The 22,697-nt window shown below is 40.9% G+C and overlaps 1 protein-coding gene across 3 annotated transcripts in view; it reads right to left on the bottom strand.

The window, feature by feature from the left end:
- Positions 1-22,697, bottom strand: part of stat6 (signal transducer and activator of transcription 6, interleukin-4 induced) — a 60,125-nt gene that overhangs the window by 11,343 nt on the left and 26,085 nt on the right. For all 3 annotated transcript variants that reach the window (XM_020459885.2, XM_020459886.2, XM_031803750.1), the window contains 10 exons: positions 20,895-20,978; positions 19,729-19,918; positions 17,173-17,282; positions 16,685-16,833; positions 11,017-11,133; positions 9,877-10,053; positions 1,863-1,950; positions 1,507-1,629; positions 724-816; positions 350-553 (listed from right to left, as the gene is read on the bottom strand). In XM_020459885.2, coding sequence (XP_020315474.1) covers positions 350-553; positions 724-816; positions 1,507-1,629; positions 1,863-1,950; positions 9,877-10,053; positions 11,017-11,133; positions 16,685-16,833; positions 17,173-17,282; positions 19,729-19,918; positions 20,895-20,978 — 1,335 coding nt within the window. The remainder of the gene's footprint in view (positions 1-349; positions 554-723; positions 817-1,506; positions 1,630-1,862; positions 1,951-9,876; positions 10,054-11,016; positions 11,134-16,684; positions 16,834-17,172; positions 17,283-19,728; positions 19,919-20,894; positions 20,979-22,697) is intronic.

Below are 22,697 nucleotides of genomic sequence, written 5' to 3'. Positions count from 1 at the left end.
TGCCGCCCAGTCTATTGTTTCTGATAGTGGATATAAGATTGAATATCTGACGTTGTTTCAAAGTTACAAATTCAACATAGACAAACTTTGTATAAAATATGTTGAAAATTGGTTACCATGATGACATAAAATGTGGTTGAAATTTCACCATCAAAACAACTGTTTATGTATAATATATATGTATTTAAATCCAATGTTTTGTCCATGTAGATTCCACGTCACAATACGCTGACAAAATACATTGAAACAACATTGATTCAACCAGTTTGTACCCAGTGGGTAAAGACTGGTGTGTGTTCATGTGTGTGTTCATGTGTGTGTGTGTGTGTGTGTGTGTTCGTGTGTGTACCTTGTTGAACTGTGCCCAGGATACCAGCATGTTGCTGTAGTCTCCAGCGATGTCTGGCTTGTCAAAGATCTTTTGGGCCAGGAAGTGTTGGTTGTAGTTGTCTAGGCAACGCTGCGTTCCGACCTCCGACATGAACTTACTGTTCAGGGTCCTGCACATCTGCTTCCAGGGAACGCGTTCCGGAACCAAAAACGGAATCCTTTCCTGATGACGTCATAAGATTAGAGGTCAAAGGTTGATGTTGTGAGTGAAGTGAGCAGACATACTGTTTAGTCTGTGTTGATAGTGGGTGTGATATGAGAGGGAAGAGAGTTGCGAGAGTGAGAGAGCAAGAGAACGAGAGCGAGAGATGGCCAAAGGCAGCAGGCACTCACTGGTTCAGAAAAGGCACAGTCCCAGATGATGGTTGCTAGGGCATTGTTATCCTGACTACCGTGAACGATCACCACCACCGGCACAGAGATCATCTACAAGCACACAGGAGAGCAACACTATGTCAGTACAGCCATACTAATAACTGATCATCAAGACAAATCCTTTCCATTGAGGATCTAAACTATGCTTGTACAGTGTGTCATGAGATACTGTATATTTTGCAGTTCAAATTAATAACACTTCAGCCTGGGTGCCAGTCTATTTCTGCTCTCTTGTCAACTGCTTATGGAATTGTCATGCCAATGACAGCAATGGAGTTGGAATGAGCATAAACTGATCTGGGACCAGGTTAATAACACAAGTCACCCTAAGAGAATTTAGAGATGTGGCACAATCTGTCTGCATGTCTTAGGCCTGCTGTGCTATAATACTGCTATTACCAAGACGTTAAGAGATAAAATATGTATTGCCAAGTCACCCAAAAGTGATGTCTAATCGTAAAAGATGTATTGCCAAGTCATCCAACAGTGATGTCTAATCATACATGTCAAACCTCAATTGACATTACACAGGCCAAAGGGCGAGACCAGAAAAAGAGTGTAGAAAGAGACCAATACTTTGCTGCCATACCACACATTGGTGTCATTCGAGCTTTGACACCTCTATGTTTGATCTGGCTGTACAAGTGTTATTGAATCTTGAATTGAATAGAATATCAACATTACAGAGGTCAAAGGGAGAAATGGTTTAGAGCAGAAAAGGAGGGGAGAAGGACGCCTGACCTGTATTTTGTAGGGAATGTCACAGCCAGTGATGCTGATCTCTGTGGTGAAGAAGAGAGCAAACTTCTCCTCTGTAACAGACTCTGACCCCTTTCTGTCTGCTCGCTTGATCTTCTTTATAGACTGGAGGAAATGACAGAATAAGATATCACTTTATGAAGACTAACAAATTTTTCATTTTGACATAATTATAAGAATTTCACTTTCTCTTACATGTCCTTAAGACATATAGATTTATTTTTATTTTTAAAAAGCCTCAAATCTGGTTGATTAAAAAAATCAAGCAAATATGACATTACAGGAAGCTACACAAGAAGTTTGAAGTTGCATGGTAAAAGCAAGGCTGCAGTACATACCATATTCCTGAAGGTGGCACATGTACTCTTGCCGGAAGTGTTGTGTTCCAAAATGGCTGTGTTATTGATCAACTCTCCAACATTCTCACTGGAATAAACAGAGCAAAAACACTTATTTAGACTCGAATATAACTTCTTAAAGGCCTACAGAAATATGGTGAGGTGATATCAGTGTCTATTGTAGATTATGACTAATTGGCCTACTATGCGCTCTGCACACCTATTGACAGCCACCAAGGAAGTTGCTCACAGAAATGTGTTAAGGGATGGATTGAAATGTACAGAATGGTACCTGGAGAAAAATGGGGAAGGGTCATGCTTTTTACATTTCAGTCAAGGGAAGGGTTTAGTATACATATATATATATTTTTTAATTTGTTCAGGGGAGGGACATGTACATTTGTAATTGCTGAAAGTTCAATATTTTTCAGTGTTTTGGAATTAGTGGCTTATTAGGCTATACAGTGCATTCGGAAAGTATTCAGACCCCTTTACTTTTTCCACTTTTCGTTACGTTACAGCCTAAAATGGATTCAACTGTTACCCCCCCCCCCCCCCATCAATCTACACACAATACCCCATAATGACAAAAAAAGATTTGGAGTCTTTTCACACATGTACACACATATATATACATGTGTGTATATGACATGACAAATGTACAAATGTACATGTCCCTCCCCTGAACTATCTATATATATATATATATATATATATATAAAAAACAGATATCACATTTACATAAGTATTCAGACCCCATTGGGAAGAGATTTTCGATGTACCAATTCCATGGCACATGGTGTATGAATTGACATGCAAAACGACGCCGGATTCAAAACTTAAACGACTATACAAAATTCTTGCAACCAATAGAATGTTATATATTTGGTGGATACAATATTCCCAGCTCTGTAGATTTTGCTGCGAGGAGGCAGAGTCATTAAATAATTTATTTTGGTATTGTCCATATGTAGCTCATTTTTGGTCACGGCTCCAAGAATGGCTGAAGAATTGCAACATTTACCCAGAGCTAACGCTGCAGATAGCAATAGTGGGTGATTTGATAAATCATAGCCAATCGATCAATAATATAATAGTTCTTTTAGCAAAAATGTTTCTTTAATTTACAATCTGTAGAAACTATGAGAATAGAAAGGTTCAGTACTTTTGTGAAACATCACAGCACAGTTGAAAAATATATGTCAAATAGAAATCCAATATGGATGCTGTTAAGAGATAGATGGGAGGGGTTGAATGGAGCTGAAGGGTGGGACTAATAACAACAAGATAACTAATGTAAAACATACAGGGACTGTAAAATGTATATAGGTTCACAACTTTTGTGAAATAGCACAGTTACAAATATATGGCAAATAGAAATCAAACTGGATGGACATCAGAAATCACAAACAAAACATATACAGTGCCTTGCGAAAGTATTCGGCCCCCTTGAACTTTGCAACCTTTTGCCACATTTCAGGCTTCAAACATAAAGATATAAAACTGTATTTTTTTTGTGAAGAATCAACAACAAGTGGGACACAATCATGAAGTGGAACGACATTTATTGGATATTTCAAACTTTTTTAACAAATCAAAAACTGAAAAATTGGGCGTGCAAAATTATTCAGCCCCCTTAAGTTAATACTTTGTAGCGCCACCTTTTGCTGCGATTACAGCTGTAAGTCGCTTGGGGTATGTCTCTATCAGTTTTGCACATCGAGAGACTGAATTTTTTTTCCATTCCTCCTTGCAAAACAGCTCGAGCTCAGTGAGGTTGGATGGAGAGCATTTGTGAACAGCAGTTTTCAGTTCTTTCCACAGATTCTCGATTGGATTCAGGTCTGGACTTTGACTTGGCCATTCTAACACCTGGATATGTTTATTTTTGAACCATTCCATTGTAGATTTTGCTTTATGTTTTGGATCATTGTCTTGTTGGAAGACAAATCTCCGTCCCAGTCTCAGGTCTTTTGCAGACTCCATCAGGTTTTCTTCCAGAATGGTCCTGTATTTGGCTCCATCCATCTTCCCATCAATTTTAACCATCTTCCCTGTCCCTGCTGAAGAAAAGCAGGCCCAAACCATGATGCTGCCACCACCATGTTTGACAGTGCGGATGGTGTGTTCAGGGTTATGAGCTGTGTTGCTTTTACGCCAAACATAATGTTTTGCATTGTTGCCAAAAAGTTCAATTTTGGTTTCATCTGACCAGAGCACCTTCTTCCACATGTTTGGTGTGTCTCCCAGGTGGCTTGTGGCAAACTTTAAACAACACTTTTTATGGATATCTTTAAGAAATGGCTTTCTTCTTGCCACTCTTCCATAAAGGCCAGATTTGTGCAATATACGACTGATTGTTGTCCTATGGACAGAGTCTCCCACCTCAGCTGTAGATCTCTGCAGTTCATCCAGAGTGATCATGGGCCTCTTGGCTGCATCTCTGATCAGTCTTCTCCTTGTATGAGCTGAAAGTTTAGAGGGACGGCCAGGTCTTGGTAGATTTGCAGTGGTCTGATACTCCTTCCATTTCAATATTATCGCTTGCACAGTGCTCCTTGGGATGTTTAAAGCTTGGGAAATCTTTTTGTATCCAAATCCGGCTTTAAACTTCTTCACAACAGTATCTCGGACCTGTCTGGTGTGTTCCTTGTTCTTCATGATGCTCTCTGCGCTTTTAACGGACCTCTGAGACTATCACAGTGCAGGTGCATTTATACGGAGACTTGATTACACACAGGTGGATTGTATTTATCATCATTAGTCATTTAGGTCAACATTGGATCATTCAGAGATCCTCACTGAACTTCTAGAGAGAGTTTGCTGCACTGAAAGTAAAGGGGCTGAATAATTTTGCACGCCCAATTTTTCAGTTTTTGATTTGTTAAAAAAGTTTGAAATATCCAAAAAATGTCGTTCCACTTCATGATTGTGTCCCACTTGTTGTTGATTCTTCACAAAAAAATACAGTTTTATATCTTTATGTTTGAAGCCTGAAATGTGGCAAAAGGTCGCAAAGTTCAAGGGGGCCGAATACTTTCGCAAGGCACTGTATATTGTAAAATAGATTGTGTCTGTAAAATGTATATAGTACGTATTAACTGGAAGGAGAAGCAAGCCTAAGTGTTATTGTTAATTAGTTTACTCCAATTGGGGGAGGGGTGGTAAGGTTTGTGGGGATTAATAAAGGCAAATATATTCTAAAAAGATATGTATATACAGTTGAAGTCGAAAGCTTACATACACTTAGGCTGGAGTCATTAAAACTTGTTTTTCAACCACTCCACACATTTCTTGTTAACAAACCATAGTTACGCAAAGTCGGTTATGATATCTAATTTGTGCATGACACAAGTCATTTTCCCAGCAATTGTTCACATACAGATTATTTCACTTATAGTTTGCTGTATCACAATTCCAGTGGGTCAGAAGTTTACATACACTAAGTAGACTGTGCTTTTAAACTGCTTGGAAAATTCCCAAAAATGATGTCATGGCTTTAGAAGCTTCTGATAGGCTAATTGACATAATTTGAGTCAATTGGAGTTGTACCTGTGGATGTATTTCAAGGTCTACCTTCAAACTCAGTGCCTCTTTGCCTGACATCATGGGAAAATCTAAAGAAATCAGCCAAGATCTCAGAAAATAATTGTGGTTCATCCTTCGGAGCAATTTCCAAATGCCTGAAGGTACCACGTTCATCTGTACAAACAATAGCATGCAAGTATAAACCGCTGAGGAAGGAGACACGTTCTGTCTCCTAGAGATGAACGTACTTTGGTGCGAAAAGTGCAAATCAATTCCAGAACAACAGCAAAGGACCTTGTGAAGATGCTGGAGGAAACAGGTTAAAAAGTATCTATATCCATAGTAAAACGAGTCCTATATCGACATAACCTGAAATACCGCTCAGCATGGAAGAAGCCACTGCTCCAAAACCGCCATAAAAAAGCTAGACTATGGTTTGCAACCGCACATGGGGACAAAGATCGTACTTTTTGAAGAAATGTCCTCTGGTCTGCTGAAACAAAAATAGAACTGTTTGGCCATAATGACCATCGTTATGTTTGGAGGAAAAAGGGGGAGGCTTGCAAGCCAAAGAACAGCATCCCAACCGTGAAGCACGGCGGTGGCAGCATCATGTTGTGGGGGTGCTTTTCTGCAGGAGGGACTGGTGCACTTCACAAAATAGATGGCAACATGAGGAGGTAAAAATATGTGAATATATTAAAGCAACATCTCAAGACATCAGTCAGAAAGTTAAAGCTTGGTCGCAAATGGGTCTTCCAAATGGAAAATGACCCCAAGCATACTTCCAAAGCTGTGGCAAAATGGCTTAAGGACAACAAAGTCAAGGTATTGGAGTGGCCACCACAAAGCCTTGACCTCAGTAGAACACAGCATTGTATGAGATCTTCAGTTTCTTGGCATTTTCTCGCATGGAATAGCCTTAATTTCTCAGAACAAGAATAGACTGACGAGTTTCAGAAGAAAGTTCTTTGTTTCTGGCCATTTTGAGCCTGTAATCGAACCCACAAATGCTGATGCTCCAGATATTCAACTAGTCTAAACAAGGCCAGTTTTATTGCTTCTTTAATCAGGACAACAGTTTTCAGCTGTGCTCTGGGACAAATCTCTGAATGTCCTTGAGTGGCCCAGACAGAGCCTGGACTTGAACATCTCTGGAGAGACCTGGAAAAAGCTATACAGAGAGCACAGCTGAAAACTGTTGTCCTGATTAAAGAAGCAAAAGGTTTTTTTAATGATCAATTAGCCTTTTAAAATGATAAACTTGGATTAGCTAACACAACGTGCCATTGGAACACAGGGCTGATGGTTGCTGATAATGGGCCTCTGTACACCTATGTAGACAATCCATAAAAGAATAATCAGTTTCCACCTACAATAGTCATTTACAACATTAACAATGTCTACACTGTATTTCTGATCAATTTGATGTTATTTTAATGGACAAAAAATGTGCTTGGCAAACTCAGCCTCAAGACTTCTTGGGTATGACGATTCAAGCTTGGCACACCTGTATTTGGAGAGTTTATCCAATTCTTCTCTGTAGATGCTCTCAAGTTCTGTCAGGTTGGATGGGGAGCATCGCTGTATAGCTATTTCCAGGTCTCTCCAGAGATGTTCAAGTCCAGGCTCTGTCTGGGCCACTCAAGGACATTCAGAGATTTGTCCCGAGGCCACTCCTGTGTTGTCTTGGCTTTGTGCTTAACGTCATTGTCCTGTTGGAAGGTGAACTTTCGCCCCAGTCTGAGACCCTGAGCACTCTGGAGCAATGTTTTCATCAAGGATCTCTCAATACTTTGCTCTGTTCACTTTTCCCTCGACCCGGACTAGTCTCCCAGTCCCTGCCGCTGGAACACATCCCCGCAGCATGATGCTGCCACCGCCATGCTTCACTGTAGGGATTGTACCAGGTTTCATGCAGACTTGACGCTTGGCATTCAGGACAAATAGTTCAATCTTGGTTTCATCAAACCAGAGAATCTTGCTTTATGCTAGAACCAAGGAAAGATGTGACTCCAATGTATATGGGGATATCATTGTTTAGTTTCTTTGACATTCAGAGGCTGATCTACAACCTTTTATAGCTGAGGAGACAAGAAATTGACTTTGTTTGGGAAGTAAACTAATTCTGTCACTATCAATTGATTAAGCTATTTAGAACAGTTTCTAAAACGACATATCTAAGGCTGTGGTCTATCCAAGAAGTGAGAGTAAATGGTAGACATGTTCTCTGCTATCCACTTTGTTTTAGTTATTATTTTGGGTATAGGGGACGGTCACTTGTTTTTCTTTTAAGCGTTCCGGGGGGGTTTAAGTAAAATATATATTTTGCTGAAGGGAGGGCCATCCATTTTCAATCCAGAGGTGTCAGATTTTCTCCACGTAACCCTTATTATAAGTAACGTTAACTCTCTAATCAGATAAAGATTAGACTCTTTTTGGCTATCTTGTCATGGGTTTACAATCTATTTTAGCTTGTATGCATTCTGTCTAATTGACTGAGTGGGCTAAGTGTAAACAAGTAATAGAGGAAGCCAAATGCTAGCAGACAAATAGGTAAACAAAGAAATAGCCAATATTAAATTAGTTTCAGGAAGTTAATTTTAACTTCCTCAATCCAAAATCTCCCACTGGTGAAAAATGATGTGTACTATAAAACAACATTTGGCAATTCAACTCTATAGCTTTTCTCTACCTTCTGATCACACACCATGTCATGGCATTACTGGGTCCAGGACAATAATGCTTCATGTCTCATACAGTGGGTATTATAAGTATTCATCCCCCTTGGATTTTTTTTCACATTTTGTTGTGTTACAAAGTGGATGGAAATATATTAATTTAGTTTATTTTTGTCATTGATCTACACTAAATACTCCATAATGTCAAAGTAAAAAGTTAATTCAAATTTTTTTCTTACAAATTAAATAACAACATTTGTATATTTTATATATATATTGCACAAGTATTCACCCCCTTTCTTTAGGCAAGCCTATATTGCACACAGGAGTAAAATGTGGCTTAACAAATCACAGAAGTTGCATAGACTCACTCTGTGTGAAATAATAGGTGTTGACATAAATTTTGAATGACTAACTCTTTCACTGTCCCCATACATACAACATACATAAGGTCCCTCAGAAAAGAAGAATACAAATATACAGAATACAAATATTCCAAAACATGCATACTGTTTGCAACAAGGCATAAAGTAATATTAATAATGAATTATATCAAATTAATTTGTAAAATATCAATCCATGCATGTCAACACAATGCAAAAGCAGATGACAAACAAACAAGACGTCTTCACAACATTCCTCCTATCACTTCACATAAACAAAGAGAAACAATGCTATATTTCCCATTTAAATAAAAATACTTTGGCAAGTGAGTAAATACATCTGTGCAACAACAAAAAAAACACAACAGAGGAATACACTTTTTGGCCTAAATGTAAAACCTTAAGTTTGGGGCAAATCCAACATAACACATCACTGAGTAACTACCTCCTTATTTTCAAGCAGAGTGATGGCTGCATCATGGTATGGGTATGCTTGACATCGGCAAAGACTGGGGAGTTTTTCAGGATAAAAATAAATGGGATGGAGCTTAGCACAGGCACAATACTAGAGGAAAACCTGCTTCAATCTGCTTTAAGCCAGACACTGGGAGAGGAATTCACCTTTCAGCAGGACAATAACCGACAACACAAGGCCAAATCTACATTGGACTTGCTTACCAAGAAGACATTGAATGTTCCTGAGTGGTCAAGTTACAGTTATGATTTAAAATCTGCTATACAATGTATGACACCTTGACAGAGCTTGAAAAATGTTGAAAAGATTAATAAGCAAATATTGCACAATCCAAGTGTGCAAAGCTCTTGGAGACTTACCCAAGAAGTCTCCCAGCTCTAATTACTGCCAAAGGTGTTTCTAACCTGTAATGACTTAGGGGGTGAATACTTATTTAATCAAGGTAAATAAGTGTTTTATTTTTCCTCCACTTTGATTATGTTCTGTAAATCATGAACAAAAAAGGTAGCCTAGCTTTGGGCCAGGAACCGGAAGTTTGTTGGTTCGAATCCCCGAGCTGACTAGGTGAAAATGTGCCCTTGAGCAAAGAACTCAACCCTAATTGCTCCTGTAAATTGCTTTGGATAAGTGTCTGCTAAATGACTCCAATGTAAAAAAAATCATTTTTTAAAAAGACAATTAAATCCATTTGAATCCCACTTTGTAAGCATCAAAATAAAATGTGAAGAAATTCACGGGGTGAATATATATGATACCCACTGTAGTTCAGCAAGACAGTAGTGATGCAAACTTAACCATCCACCACAGTGTTTTTCAACATCCGGTTCGCTGATGGAAGCAGTCACAGGAAGAAGGACCATAACATACTGGTCCCAACACAAAAAAGACTGTAGCTTGCCTGACTCCGGTACAATTTTTTTTGACAAGTACTCCACTACATCACTGACCTGGGTAAGCTGCCCAGCTGTCCGAGGTTCCTAGCCTGGGCCTCAGTGATGATCTGGGCCTTGAAGAGGACTGGTTTCCCGGGTGCCACCTTCTCCCCCAGCAGGTAGCGCACCGTGGTGGAGAACTTAGACTGGGTCTTAATCACCTGGGGAGGCTGCTTGTCCACCATCAGGGAGCTGCAACCATAGAAATAAAGTTAGTAGAATGATCAATGGGTCTGTGATGTGTGGACTCTTAGCCATAATGTCCCCCCACCAGAGAGCTGCAACAGGGGTACTTGTCTGGGGAAACATTGTCGATTCTGAGCATTTCCTGAAAAAGGGAAAATAACACCCAAAAATGATATGACACGCAACAACAATATGACTCAGGCATAACACTAGGTGTTAGAAAGGCCCACCCACTGCCCAAACTGGTTGAATCAACGTCGTTTTCATGTCATTTCAACAATAAAAAAATCTATGTGACGACATAGACATGGAAAACTGAGTGGAAAACTGAGTGAATTTTCAAAAAGTCATCAATGTAAAGGAATTTAGTGTTTTACATTTTTTTTAATCCAACTTTTATATATTTGTTGATTGCACCGAGAATTCAGTTGACAACTCAATCAAATGTAAATCAAAACTAGATGTTGAACTGACATCTGTGTCCAGTGGGCTGGCTGGCTGACAGGTCATAAAGGGAGTCATAAACGTTAAGTCAAGTGGGTTCCAGAAGGGCCTACAAAAAAAGGTTTTGTTTGGTTTTCAAACTGAAGACATTTCAATGAAGGCAAATTAGTTTTCTAATACGTAATACCACGACATTAACGAACTAGATAACTAATCAAACATATCAAGAAAACACAAAACGGTGTTTTAATAAGCCTACAGTGTGGGTTGAAAGCACAGTCAATGAGGGATGAGGGACTAGGATAAGCTTTTACTGTCTGTTTCCACAGAAATTTGATTTGCGACATTACAGGACAATACAACATACAAAGCATAGAGGACAGGGGATTTACTAGGGGACTATGCAAGTGAACATAGAACTAACAGCATTCCCTATAGAGTGCACTAGTATTTAAACTTAAGGGTCTTAAGGGTCTTATTGGCCCTGGTCATAAGTAGCGCACTATTATAGGTAACACAACCGACCTCTGGATTAGAGTTTGCAGCAAACGTCCCAGTCTCTCTTGCAGCTCTGGGATTGGCTCCCCGGCCAGCATCACTTCCTGTCTCAACTTCCCGTTCACCCCTAGGAGTTGTTCACACCTCGAAGAGGAAGAGAGAGAGTGTTAAATTCATCAGAGAGAAGGGGGAGGGAGAGCGATACGGGGAAGGGAGAGAGAAAGAGAGAGACACCAAATAATGCATGGAGAGCAGAATTAGGCCGATATCCACTAATTATCAAAATCCAGAAGAGCTGTTGAATTCTATAACCACCTAAAAGGAAGCAATTCACAAATATTCCATAACAAAGCCATCAAAGAGCCAGAGAGATTAACCTGGAGAAGAGTCCCCTAAGCAAGCTGGTCCTGGGGCTCTGTTCACAAACACAAACAGACCCCACAGAGCCCCGGACAGCAACACAATTAGACCCAACCAAATCATGAGAAAACAAAAAGATAATTACTTGACACATTGGAAAGAATTAACAAAACATTGAGCAAACTAGAATGCTATTTGGCCCTAAACAGAGAGTACACAGTGGCAGAATATTTGACCACTGTAACTGACCCAAACATAAGTAGAGCTTTGACAATGTACAGACTTAGTGAGCATTGCTATTGAGAAAGGCCGCCGTAGGCAGACCTGGCTCTCAAGAGAAGACCCACAAAATTAGATGAAAACTGAGCTGCACTTCCTAACCTCCTGCCAAATGTATGACCATATTAGAGACACATATATCCCTCAGATTACACAGATTCTCAAATATTTCAAAAACAAACCCAATTTTGATAAACTCTCATATCTACTGGGTGAAATTCCACAGTGTGCCATAACAGCAGCAATATTTGTGACCTGTTGCCACAAGAAAAGGGAAAAAAGTGAAGAACAAACACCATTGTAAATATAACCCATATTTATGTTTATTCATTTTCCCGTTTGTACTTTAATTATTTGCACATCGTTACAACACTGGATACAGACATAATATGACATTTGAAATGTCTTTATTCTTATGGAACTTATGGAGTGTAATGTTTACTCATCATTTTTATTGTTAAATTCACTTCTATTCATTATCTACTTTGCTTTGACAATGTTAACATATCTTCCCCATGCCATTAAAGCCTTTGAGTTGAACTGAGAGAGAGCGGGGGGGGGGGGAGAACGAGAGAGGGGGGGAATGGAGGTGGGAGAGAGGGGGGGAGAAATGGCAGTTGGTCACAAAGCAATGTTACACTTCGAATCGTGCATCTGCAAACATATACAAATGTTAATGTGTGTCCTAACTGATTAGACAAACCAGTCATTCACAGAGGTTAACCTTTGCAGACAGTTTGCATAAAAAGGCTCTAATATTCAAACACGACAATCTGAAACTTGAGCGTCTTCATTTGTATATGTGTTTACCCATAGGCTTTAGCTGTTTAATTTGTCATTTGCCTAGAGAAGTTGTTTTATATGGATGAATGCAGTCGGGTACGCGTGCGCATGGAGGTGGGGGGGCAGGAACATGTGCCTCGGCGGCTGGGCATGTGTCTGGCTCCTCGGGTATCTGAACATCTTTCTGGTATGGTTGTCTGTTTACAGGTAGCCTATGTGAGTCGAGCTCTATGTATATGAAGGAATGCTGTTGTTATGCATACAGTGGCAAGAACAAGTATGTGGACCCTTTGGAATTACCTGGATTTCTGCATAAATTGGTGATGAAATGTGATCTGATCTTCATCTAACAATAGGCAAACACATCGTGCTTAAACTAATAACACACAAATGATTGTATTTTTCTTGTCTATATTGAAAACATAATTTAAACATTCACATTGTAGGTTGGAAAAAGTATGTGAACCCCTTGGCTAATGACTTCTCCAAAAGCTAATTGGAGTCAGGAGTCAGCTAACCTGGAGTCCAATCAATGAGACGAGATTGGAGATGTTGGTTAAAGTTACCCTGCCCTATAAAAAACACTCACAAAATTTGAGTTAGCTATTCACAAGAAGCAGAGCCTGATGTGAACCATCCCTCGAACAATAGAGATCTCAGAAGACCTAATATTAAGAATTGTTGACTTGCATAAAGCTGGAAAGGGTTACAAAAGTATCTCTGAAAGCCTTGATGTTCATCACTCCACGGTAAGACAAATTGTCTATAAATGGAGAATGTCATAAAGGGAGTCATAAAGGGAGTCAGGAGGCTGAAGAAATTCGGCTTGTCACCAAAAGCACTCACAAACTTCTACAGATGCACAATCGAGAGCATCCTGGCGGGCTGTATCACCGCCTGGTATGGCAACTGCACCGCCCTCAAACGTAAGGCTCTCCAGAGGGTAGTGAGGTCTGCACAACGCATCACCGGGGGCAAACTACCTGCCCTCCAGGACACCTACACCACCCGATGCTACAGGAAGGCCATAAAGATCATCAAGGACATCAACCACCCGAGCCACTGCCTGTTCACCCCGCTGTCATCCAGAAGGCGAGGTCAGTACAGGTGCATCAAAGCTGGGACCGAGAGACTGAAAAACAGCTTCTATCTCAAGGCCATCAGACTGTTAAACAGCCACCACTAACATTGAGTGGCTACTGCCAACACACTGTCAATGCCACTGACTCTACTCCAGCCACTTTAATCATGGGAATTGATGGGAAATGATGTAAATATATCACTAGCCACTTTAAACAATGCTACCTTATATAATGTTACTTACCCTACATTATTCATCTCATATGCATACGTAGATACTGTACTCTATATCATCGACTGCATCCTTATGTAATACATGTATCACTAGCCACTTTAACTATGCCACTTGGTTTACATACTCATCTCATATGTATATACTGTACTTGATATCATCTACTGTATCTTGCCTATGCTGCTCTGTACCATCACTCATTCATATATCCTTATGTACATATTCTTTATCCCCTTACACTGTGTATAAGACAGTAGTTTTTTTTGGAATTGTTAGTTAGATTACTTGTTCGTTATTACTGCATTGTCGGAACTAGAAGCACAAGCATTTCGCTACACTCGCATTAACATCTGCTAACCATGTGTATGTGACAAATAAATTTGATTTGATTTGATTTGATTTGAATGTTCAGCACTGTTGCTACTCTCACTAGAAGTGGCCGACCTGCAAAGATGACTGCAAGAGCACAGCACAGAATGCTCAATGAGGTTAAGAAGGATTCTGGAGTGTCAGCTAAAGACTTACAGAAATCTCTGGAACACGCTAACATCTCTGTTGACGAGTCTACGATACATAAAACCCTAAACAAGAATGGTGTTCATGGGAGGACACCACAGAAGAAGCCAATGCAAAGTTAGTTACTTTAAGGAGCAGTTCTCTCTGTGGGTTTAACCCAAGAAGTTCTGGAAAATGGTTAAAGACCTGGAGAGTATACCCAACCTTCCTCATCACAGCTTCCCATGTCCCTTAATGTTGATGATATGGTTGTCACTGACAAGGAGCACATGGCTGAGCTCTAATCACCAGTTCATTAAGTCAGGATTCCTATTTGACTCTGCCATGCCTCCTTGCCCGTCCAACATTTCCCCATCACCCACCCCTTCTAATGTGACTATCCCCCTGATGCTCCTCCCTCTTTTTCCCCCTGCCCCGCTACAAAGTTTCTCCCTGCAGGCGATCACTGAGTCCGAGGTGCTAAAGGAGCTCCTTAAACTTCACCCCAAAAACCATTTGGTTCAGATGGTTTAGACCCTTTGTTATTTAAGGTTGCTACCCCTATCATCGCCACGCCTATCTTTGACCTTTTTAACCTGTCTCTCCTCTCTGGGGAGGTTCCCATTGCTTGGAAGGTAGCCACAGTGCATCCTTTATTTAAAGGGGGAACTCTTTTAGGCCAACTTATTTTTAGGCCAACCTGTTTATCAAAAGTGTTGGAAAAGTTGATTATTGACAAGTTAACTGTCTTGATGTCTATAGTATTCTTTCGGGTATGCAATCTGGTTTCCGCTCAAGTTATGCATGTGTCTCTGCAACCTTAAAGGTCCTAAATGATGTCCTTGATTCTAAGCAATGCTGTGCTGCTATTTTTATTGACTTTGCCAAAGCTTTCATTTCATTCTTGTGGGCCGGCTAAGGAGTATTGGTGTCTCTGACAGGTCTTTGTCCTGGTTTGCAAACTACCTCAAAGAGTGCAGTGTATAAAGTCAGACAATCTGTCTCAGCCACTGCCTCTCACCAAGGGAGTACCCCAAGGCTCAATCGTAGGCCCCACGCTCTTCTCAATTTACATCAACAACATAGCTCAAGCAGTAGGAAGCTCTCTCATCCATTTATATGCAGATGATACAGTCTTATACTCAGCTGGCCCCTCTCCGGATTTTGTGTTAAACGCTCTACAACAAAGTGTTCTTAGTGTCCAACAAGCTCTGCCCTTAACCTTGTCTTGAACACCTCCAAAACAAAGGTTTGGTAAGAAGAATGCTCCTTTCCCCACCAGTGTGATTACTACCTCTGAGAGTTTAGAGCTTGAGGTAGTCACCTCTTACAAGTACTTGGGAGTGTGGCTAGATGGTACACTGTCCTCCTCTCAGCACATATCAAAGCTGCAGGCTAAAGTTAAATCTAGACTTGGTTTCCTCTATTGTAATTGCTCCTCTTTCATCACAGCTGCCAAACTAACCCTGATTCAGGTGACCATCCTACCATGCTAGATTACGGAGACTTAATTTATAGATTGGCAGGTAAGGGTTCTCTTAAGCAGCTAGATGTTCTTTACCATTCGGCCATCAGATTTGCCACCAATGCTCCTAATAGGACACATCACTGTACTCTATATTCCTCTGTAAACTGGCCATCTCTGTATACCCGTTGCAAGACCCACTGGTTGATGCTTATTTATAAAACCCTCTTAGGCCTCACCTATCTGAGATACCTACTGCAGCCCTCATCCTCCACATACAACACCCGTTCTGCCACATTCTGTTCAAGGTCCTAAAAGCACACACATCCCTGAGTCGCTCCTCTTTTCAGTTCACTGCAGCTAGCGACTGGAACGAGCTGCAAAAAACACTCACACTGGACGGTTTTGTCTCCATCTCTTCATTCAAAGACTCAATCATGGACACTCTTACTGACAGTTGTGGCTGCTTTGCGGGATGTATTGTTGTCTCTACCTTCTTGCCCTGTGCTGTTGTCTGTGCCCAATAATGTTTGTACCATGTTTTGTGCTGCTACCATGTTGTGCTGCTGCCATGTTGTGTTGCTACCATGTTGTTGTCATGTTGTGTTGATACCATGCTGTGTTTTCATGTGTTGCTGCCATGCTATGTTGTCGTCTTAGGTCTCTCTTTATGTAGTGTTGTATCTCTGGTCGTTAGGTGTGTTTTGTCCTATATTTTTCATTTTTAATCCCAGCCTCCATCCCTGTAGGTGGCTTTTTGCCTTCTGGTAGGCCGTCATTGTAAATAAGAATGTTCTTAACTGACTTGCCTAGTTACATTTTAAAAAATTATGTCTGAGTGTTCGAGTCTGTCTGTGTGTAAAAAAAAAAGGAATTAAAGAAAAGTGTCGTCTGGTTTGCTTAATATAAGGAATTTTATTAGCTTTTACTCAAGTATGACAAATTCATATGTTTTCCACCACTGCACTGCACACACACACACACACACGCGCAGGCCTCACCACGTCTGCAGAGGGCTGAGGTTGTCATCGAAGGGGTGTCCAATAGTAGCTTGATGCTGTTCCCACCTCCAGGCTTTGATCCTGTTGATCAGACGAGACTGACACTTCTCCAGACTAGACACTGCCTCCTGGAGCAGCTGGACACGCTTCTGCAAACAGGCACACACACGAACACACGTACGCACACAGTTTAGCTTACAGAGAGAGAGAGTTATGCAGAGAAAGGCAAACACAGTTTACAGTACTGGGAAACTCCGACCTCAGGGAGACAAACAGTTCATACAGGGAGAGACAAACAAAACTAGTTTAGACAGCCCTCCGGCCATAGAGATCCACTTAGAGTATAGGTGTAGCAGGGTCATGTTCAGAAGGGCACACCGTCGCAAAATGTTTTAGACAACTGCAGGTATAGTCTCTCATGACAGACATAACAATAGCAGGCTCACACGTGAGAACAACAATTGTGTGTGTGTTACGTAATAGCTTACCTTGGCTATGACTTGGCCATTGTACTCATGCTGTTTGATGTTAGTCTGGAGTTTGGTGACCTCTGACATGCTGGGGTCCATCCCATTGGTCTGGGTCTGCTGGAGAGTGCCTGTCACCCAATTAAATTGAACATTTATTTATTTTATTGGGCCGTTTACACATACAGCCAAATGTGGATATTTTTTCCACCAATTGGTCTTTTGCCCAACCACATCAGATACTTTCACATCAGCTCTTTTCCAGAGCTGATCTGATTGGTCAATAGACCAATTATTGAAAAAAAATATCAGAATTTGCCATGCTATGTAAACGCAGTCAAAGTAAACGCAGTCAAACGTTTTATAGTCCTGTACCCTTTCAAACATTCAACCTCCAGCTGCGTACCCCCTCTAGCACCAGGGTCAGCTCACTCTCAAATGTTGTTTTTTGCCATTATTGTAAGCCTGCCACACACTAAACAATTCATTTATTAAACATAACAATGAGTGTGAGGTTTTTGCCACAACCCAGCTCGTGGAAAGTGACAAAAAGCTCTTATAGGACAAGGGCACAAATAATAATATAATAATAAATAATTTTGCTCTTTATTTAGCCATCGTACCTATAAAACTTGATTTGTTCATCGAAAATTGTGAATAACTCACCACAGGTTAATAAGAAGTGTGTGCTTGAAAGGATGCACATAACTCTGCAATGTTGGGTTGTATTGGAGAGAGTCTCCGTCTTAAATCATTTTCCACACACAGTCTGTGCCTGTATTTAGTTTTCATGCTAGTGAGGGCCGAGAATCCACTGTGGTTGCAAAGGGCATCAGTGTCTTAACAGCATGATGAATATAGTTGAATATAGTTATGGAGTCCCTGTAATCCTAGATTCAGATTCAGGTGAGAAAAAACATCACAGGCCAGACATGTGAAAAACTCATCATCATGCAAGCGGTCAGACAAGTGAACATTATGGTCGGTAAAGAAAACTATAAGCTCATCTCCCAATAAAAAGAAACGTGTCAAATACTTTCCTCCTTGATAAGCAGCGGACTTCTGTATTGTTCTAACAGCGTTGCATGGTTGCTGCCCATATAATTGGATAATGCAGAAAATACACGAGAGTTCAGGGGCCTTGCTTTAACTAAGTTAACCATTTACACTGTAGTGTCCAAAATGTCTTTCAAGCTGTCAGGCATTCCCTTGGCAGCAAGAGCCTCTCGGTGGATGCTGCAGTGTACCCAAGTGGCGTCAGGAGGAACTGCTGTCTCCCTGTCATGGGTTTTTCGCCATCAGCATAGATACCAACACATCTTGACCACGACAAGTCCATTTGATGTCACAAAGCTGTCCAGTACTTTAAAAATATCCTCTCCTGTTGTCCTGGTTTCCAGTGGTTTGCAGAAGAGGATGTCTCTCATTTTGTCTGTCATAGTTTAAGTGTACCTATGATGAAAATTACAGGCCTCTCTTATCCTTTTAAGTGGGAGAACATGCACAATTGGTGGCTGACTAAATACTTTTTTTGCCCCACTGTACATGTATTGTAGCTGACAAAGTAGTCTGAGCATGAGTAATAATCCATACAGTATATTTAGGTTGTGTCCCAAGTGGCAACTGACCAATTCCCTATACATAGTGCACAACTTTTTAACGGAGTCCATGGGCCCTGGTCAACAGTAGTGCATTATATAAGGAATAGGGTGCCATATGGGGGCCAATTTGTCAGAACATTTAACCCAGATCAAAGAAGTATGTTGTGTTAAATTCTGTAGCTTCCTTCCAGATTTGTATAGGTTCCAACTGGCTCAACTGGTAAGTTGACAAAAAATATATGGACTCAATATACAGTCTTTTTGGATAAAAATGTCTGCTGAGTGGCATATTGGGACGAATCCATAAAGGGACAAGTCCAAGTCCAAGTCTCATTTTACGTCACATCCCATAAAAGTCCATGCATGACTAAGGGGGAAATATTACTTAAAGACATGCTCTGGAAATTTAGCGACAACTATTTTTTAAACTTGAGCTGAATGTGTCAATGTGTAGTTCATACATGCATAATCTTTGAGCAGAATTACTGTTTTACCTCAATTAGCCACAAAATCCCTCGTTTAAAAGCGACTGTTTACTGGAAGCTGTGCGGCACCATTTTCCCTACATTTCCTCCCACACGGACCAGCCCACTAGCAATTCGAGTTCCAGCCAATGAGATTCAGAACCTCGCCATTTAAGTGACAGGTAGCAAGATGCACAATGACGTGGTGCACATAATGTATGCACGCTGTAAGTCAATTTTTTATGAAAAACGTCTACTAAATAGGGCCACTTTTGGCTCGTGAGCGCTGCTTTCAGAACTACTGGCTAAAAAGTATACAAAGTACCAGAGAATCTCTTTATCCCCAGCCATCTCACGCCCCGGAATGGATTCATAGTTCCGCTTCTCCCATAACTATTTACTGTGCAAATGCTCAGCTCGAATTAGCATTGCGGCTAAGTGTGACATGTTTTGCTATGGGGAAATGCTAACTGTTCCCCGTCTTAGTAATACGTGTCTTTGGTAATTCTCACCCTGCATGGACTCATAGTTCTGCCTCTCCCAGTTGAGCTCCTCCTGCAGCTGGTGGATCTGCTGTCTGCAGTCCTGGATCTCAAGCACCTTGAGCACAAGCAGGTCCACGTCTCTGGTAGGGGGCGCTGCAGCCATGGAATCCTGGGCTGGGGGTTGAGAGAAGCGGGCTAGGCCCGGGAACTGGGTAGACTGTGGATGGGGGAGACAAAGTATTAGAGGTGTGTCTGGTGGTGGGGGCAGGGCCCATGGGGTCCTGGGTTGGGTTGGGGCCAGGGGGAAGTGGAGTGAGGGGATTTGGGTAAACTATGGAGGAGGGGGGCGGACTGGTATTACCTAAACATGCATTTCCTCTCTAGGACAGGAAATTGCTTAGATATAGTGTCATCAACTTCCTCAGGTGGGGTCCCTCTAGGTTAGGGTTAGGTTTATCCCCACCACCTTCTTCAAAACAGTTTAGAATTGAATATCTGAAGAAGTGCAAGCTATTGTTAATCACTCCCTGTTCACAGTCACTTTCCCCACTGCAGTAAAAACTACTATGTGTCTGAAGAAAAGTAATCTAGATTCTTCAGCTGTTATACATTTTCGGCCACTCTCCAACCTTCTATTCTTTTATTTCTGGAGAAATAGATTTTTAAACAGCAAAATAATTTTTTTAAGTGCTAGCTGTATTTTTTTTAAAGTCCTATCTGTTTTTTTGTGTCCACCACAGCACAGACAGCCTTAGTTATTATCTTAGAGCCAACACAGATGCCAAACAGCTCTCTTGTACTCTTGGATTTAAGTGCTGCATACGACACTGTTGACCATGATGTCCTTCTGGACTGAATGGAGAGGTGGGTTGGTCTCTCCGATCCAGCTCTAAATTTTGTTCAGGGCCTAAAGTATTTAACTGGTCAAGAGTTTGTTACCCTTGGTGAACATAATAAGAAAATAGATAGAGGGGGGCGGACTGGTATTACCTATTATGCCCACATATTAAACATTCAAATGTTTTAAAAGTCAAATGTAAAAAAGTAAACATTTTTACACGCATCTTTCTTATCATGTGAACAATCCAAAACATATTTTGTGTTGGAAGTGAACTTTTGTGGTTTCTGTGGCCATCCTTTGTTGCCATAAGACTGTGTTGGCACGCTGAGCTAAAGGCTCTGTTTACACTTACCGCCTGACTGAGCAGCTCTCTCTCCTTCCTCAGGACATCCCTGACTGTGAGTACCAGCTGGAAAGGTTGGGAGCGGAACATATTCTGGAAGACAGAACACCAGACCATATCCACATAGTCAGGTCAGTTGATTCAATATAAGATGACATTATATTGTTCCCTCTGAGTACTGAGAACTGTTAGACTGGTCCTAGATCTGTTTGTGCTATCTTGCTAACTCCATGTGTGACAATTCCATAAGGACTTGGCTAGAGAGTAGAAACAGACTGGCACCTAGGCTACTGAACTGTATGCTTTCAAACCTGTATTTTCAGTTTCTCTCTTTCTACAGTTTCTCTCAGTGTGTGTGTGTGTGTGTGTGTGTGTGTGTGTGTGTGTGTGTGTGTGTGTGTGTGTGTGTGTGTGTGTGTGTGTGTGTGTGTGTGTGTGTGTGTGTGTTTGTGTGTGTGTGTGGACTTGACCAGAATGTCCTGACAAAATAGGAAAACAAGAACAATACTGAAAAGTAAATATGCTCTTTTAGGTTTAAGGTTTAGGGTCAAATGCCCACACCAGTAGAAATCCACTATTTAGAGCTGAAAGATGATGGCCGAAGATTACCGATCATCGTTTTAGTCCAAGTGTGATATACACTGTGTACAAAACATTTGGAACACCTGCTCTTTCCATGACATAGACATAGACTGACCAGGTGAATCCAGGCGAAAGCTTTGATCCCTTATTGATGTCACTTGTTAAATCTTTAATACATGTAGATGAAGGGGAGAAGACAGGTTAAAGAATGATTTTTAAGCCTTGAGACACAGAGTTTCCCATGCGGGTCAAAAATGGACCACCACCCAAAGGACATCGAGATAACTTGACACAACTGTGGGACGCATAGGCGTCAACATGGGCCAGCATCCCTGTGGAACGCTTTCGACACCTTGCAGAGTCCATGCCCTGAAGAATTGAGGCTGTTCTGAGGGCAAATATTAGGAAGGTGTTCCTAATGTTTTGTACACTCAGTGTATTAGGGCTTGAAGTGACAAATCCGAAATGCTCACTTTATACAAAACCATGAGCTAGATTAGGTTAGCAAGATAGTTAGCTAGCTAGCTACATAAGGTTAGCATGCTAGCTAGCAACACTGACAGCTGTCAGTGCCCTATTTGTTGATGTTTATCAGCTCCATGTAGAGATTCCCAAACAAATTTGTGAATATGTATAAATAGCCTTCGTCCGCTGGTGTAACCTAAACATGCATTTCCTCTCTAGGACAGGAAATTGCTTAGATATAGTGTCATCAACTTCCTCATGTGGGGTCCCTCTAGGTTAGGGTTAGGTTTATCCCCACCACCTTCTTCAAAACAGTTTAGAATTGAATATCTGAAGAAGTGCAAGCTATTGTTAATCACTCCCTGTTCACAGTCACTTTCCCCACTGCAGTAAAAACTACTATGTGTCTGAAGAAAAGTAATCTAGATTCTTCAGCTGTTATACATTTTCGGCCACTCTCCAACCTTCTATTCTTTTATTTCTGGAGAAATAGATTTTTAAACAGCTAAATTATTTTTTTAAGCGCTAGCTATATTTTTGAAAAAGTCCTATCTGTTTTTTGTGTCCACCACAGCACAGACAGCCTTAGTTATTATCTTAGAGCCAACACAGATGCCAAACAGCTCTCTTGTACTCTTGGATTTAAGTGCTGCATACGACACTGTTGACCATGATGTCCTTCTGGACTGAATGGAGAGGTGGGTTGGTCTCTCCGATCCAGCTCTAAATTTTGTTCAGGGCCTAAAGTATTTAACTGGTCAAGAG

This window comes from Oncorhynchus kisutch, linkage group LG24 (assembly GCF_002021735.2).
Source record: "Oncorhynchus kisutch isolate 150728-3 linkage group LG24, Okis_V2, whole genome shotgun sequence".
Classification (NCBI taxonomy): Eukaryota; Metazoa; Chordata; class Actinopteri; order Salmoniformes; family Salmonidae; genus Oncorhynchus; species Oncorhynchus kisutch.
The sequence above is the reverse complement of the archived record's forward strand: the minus strand, read 5'-3'. Positions and strand labels throughout refer to the sequence as shown.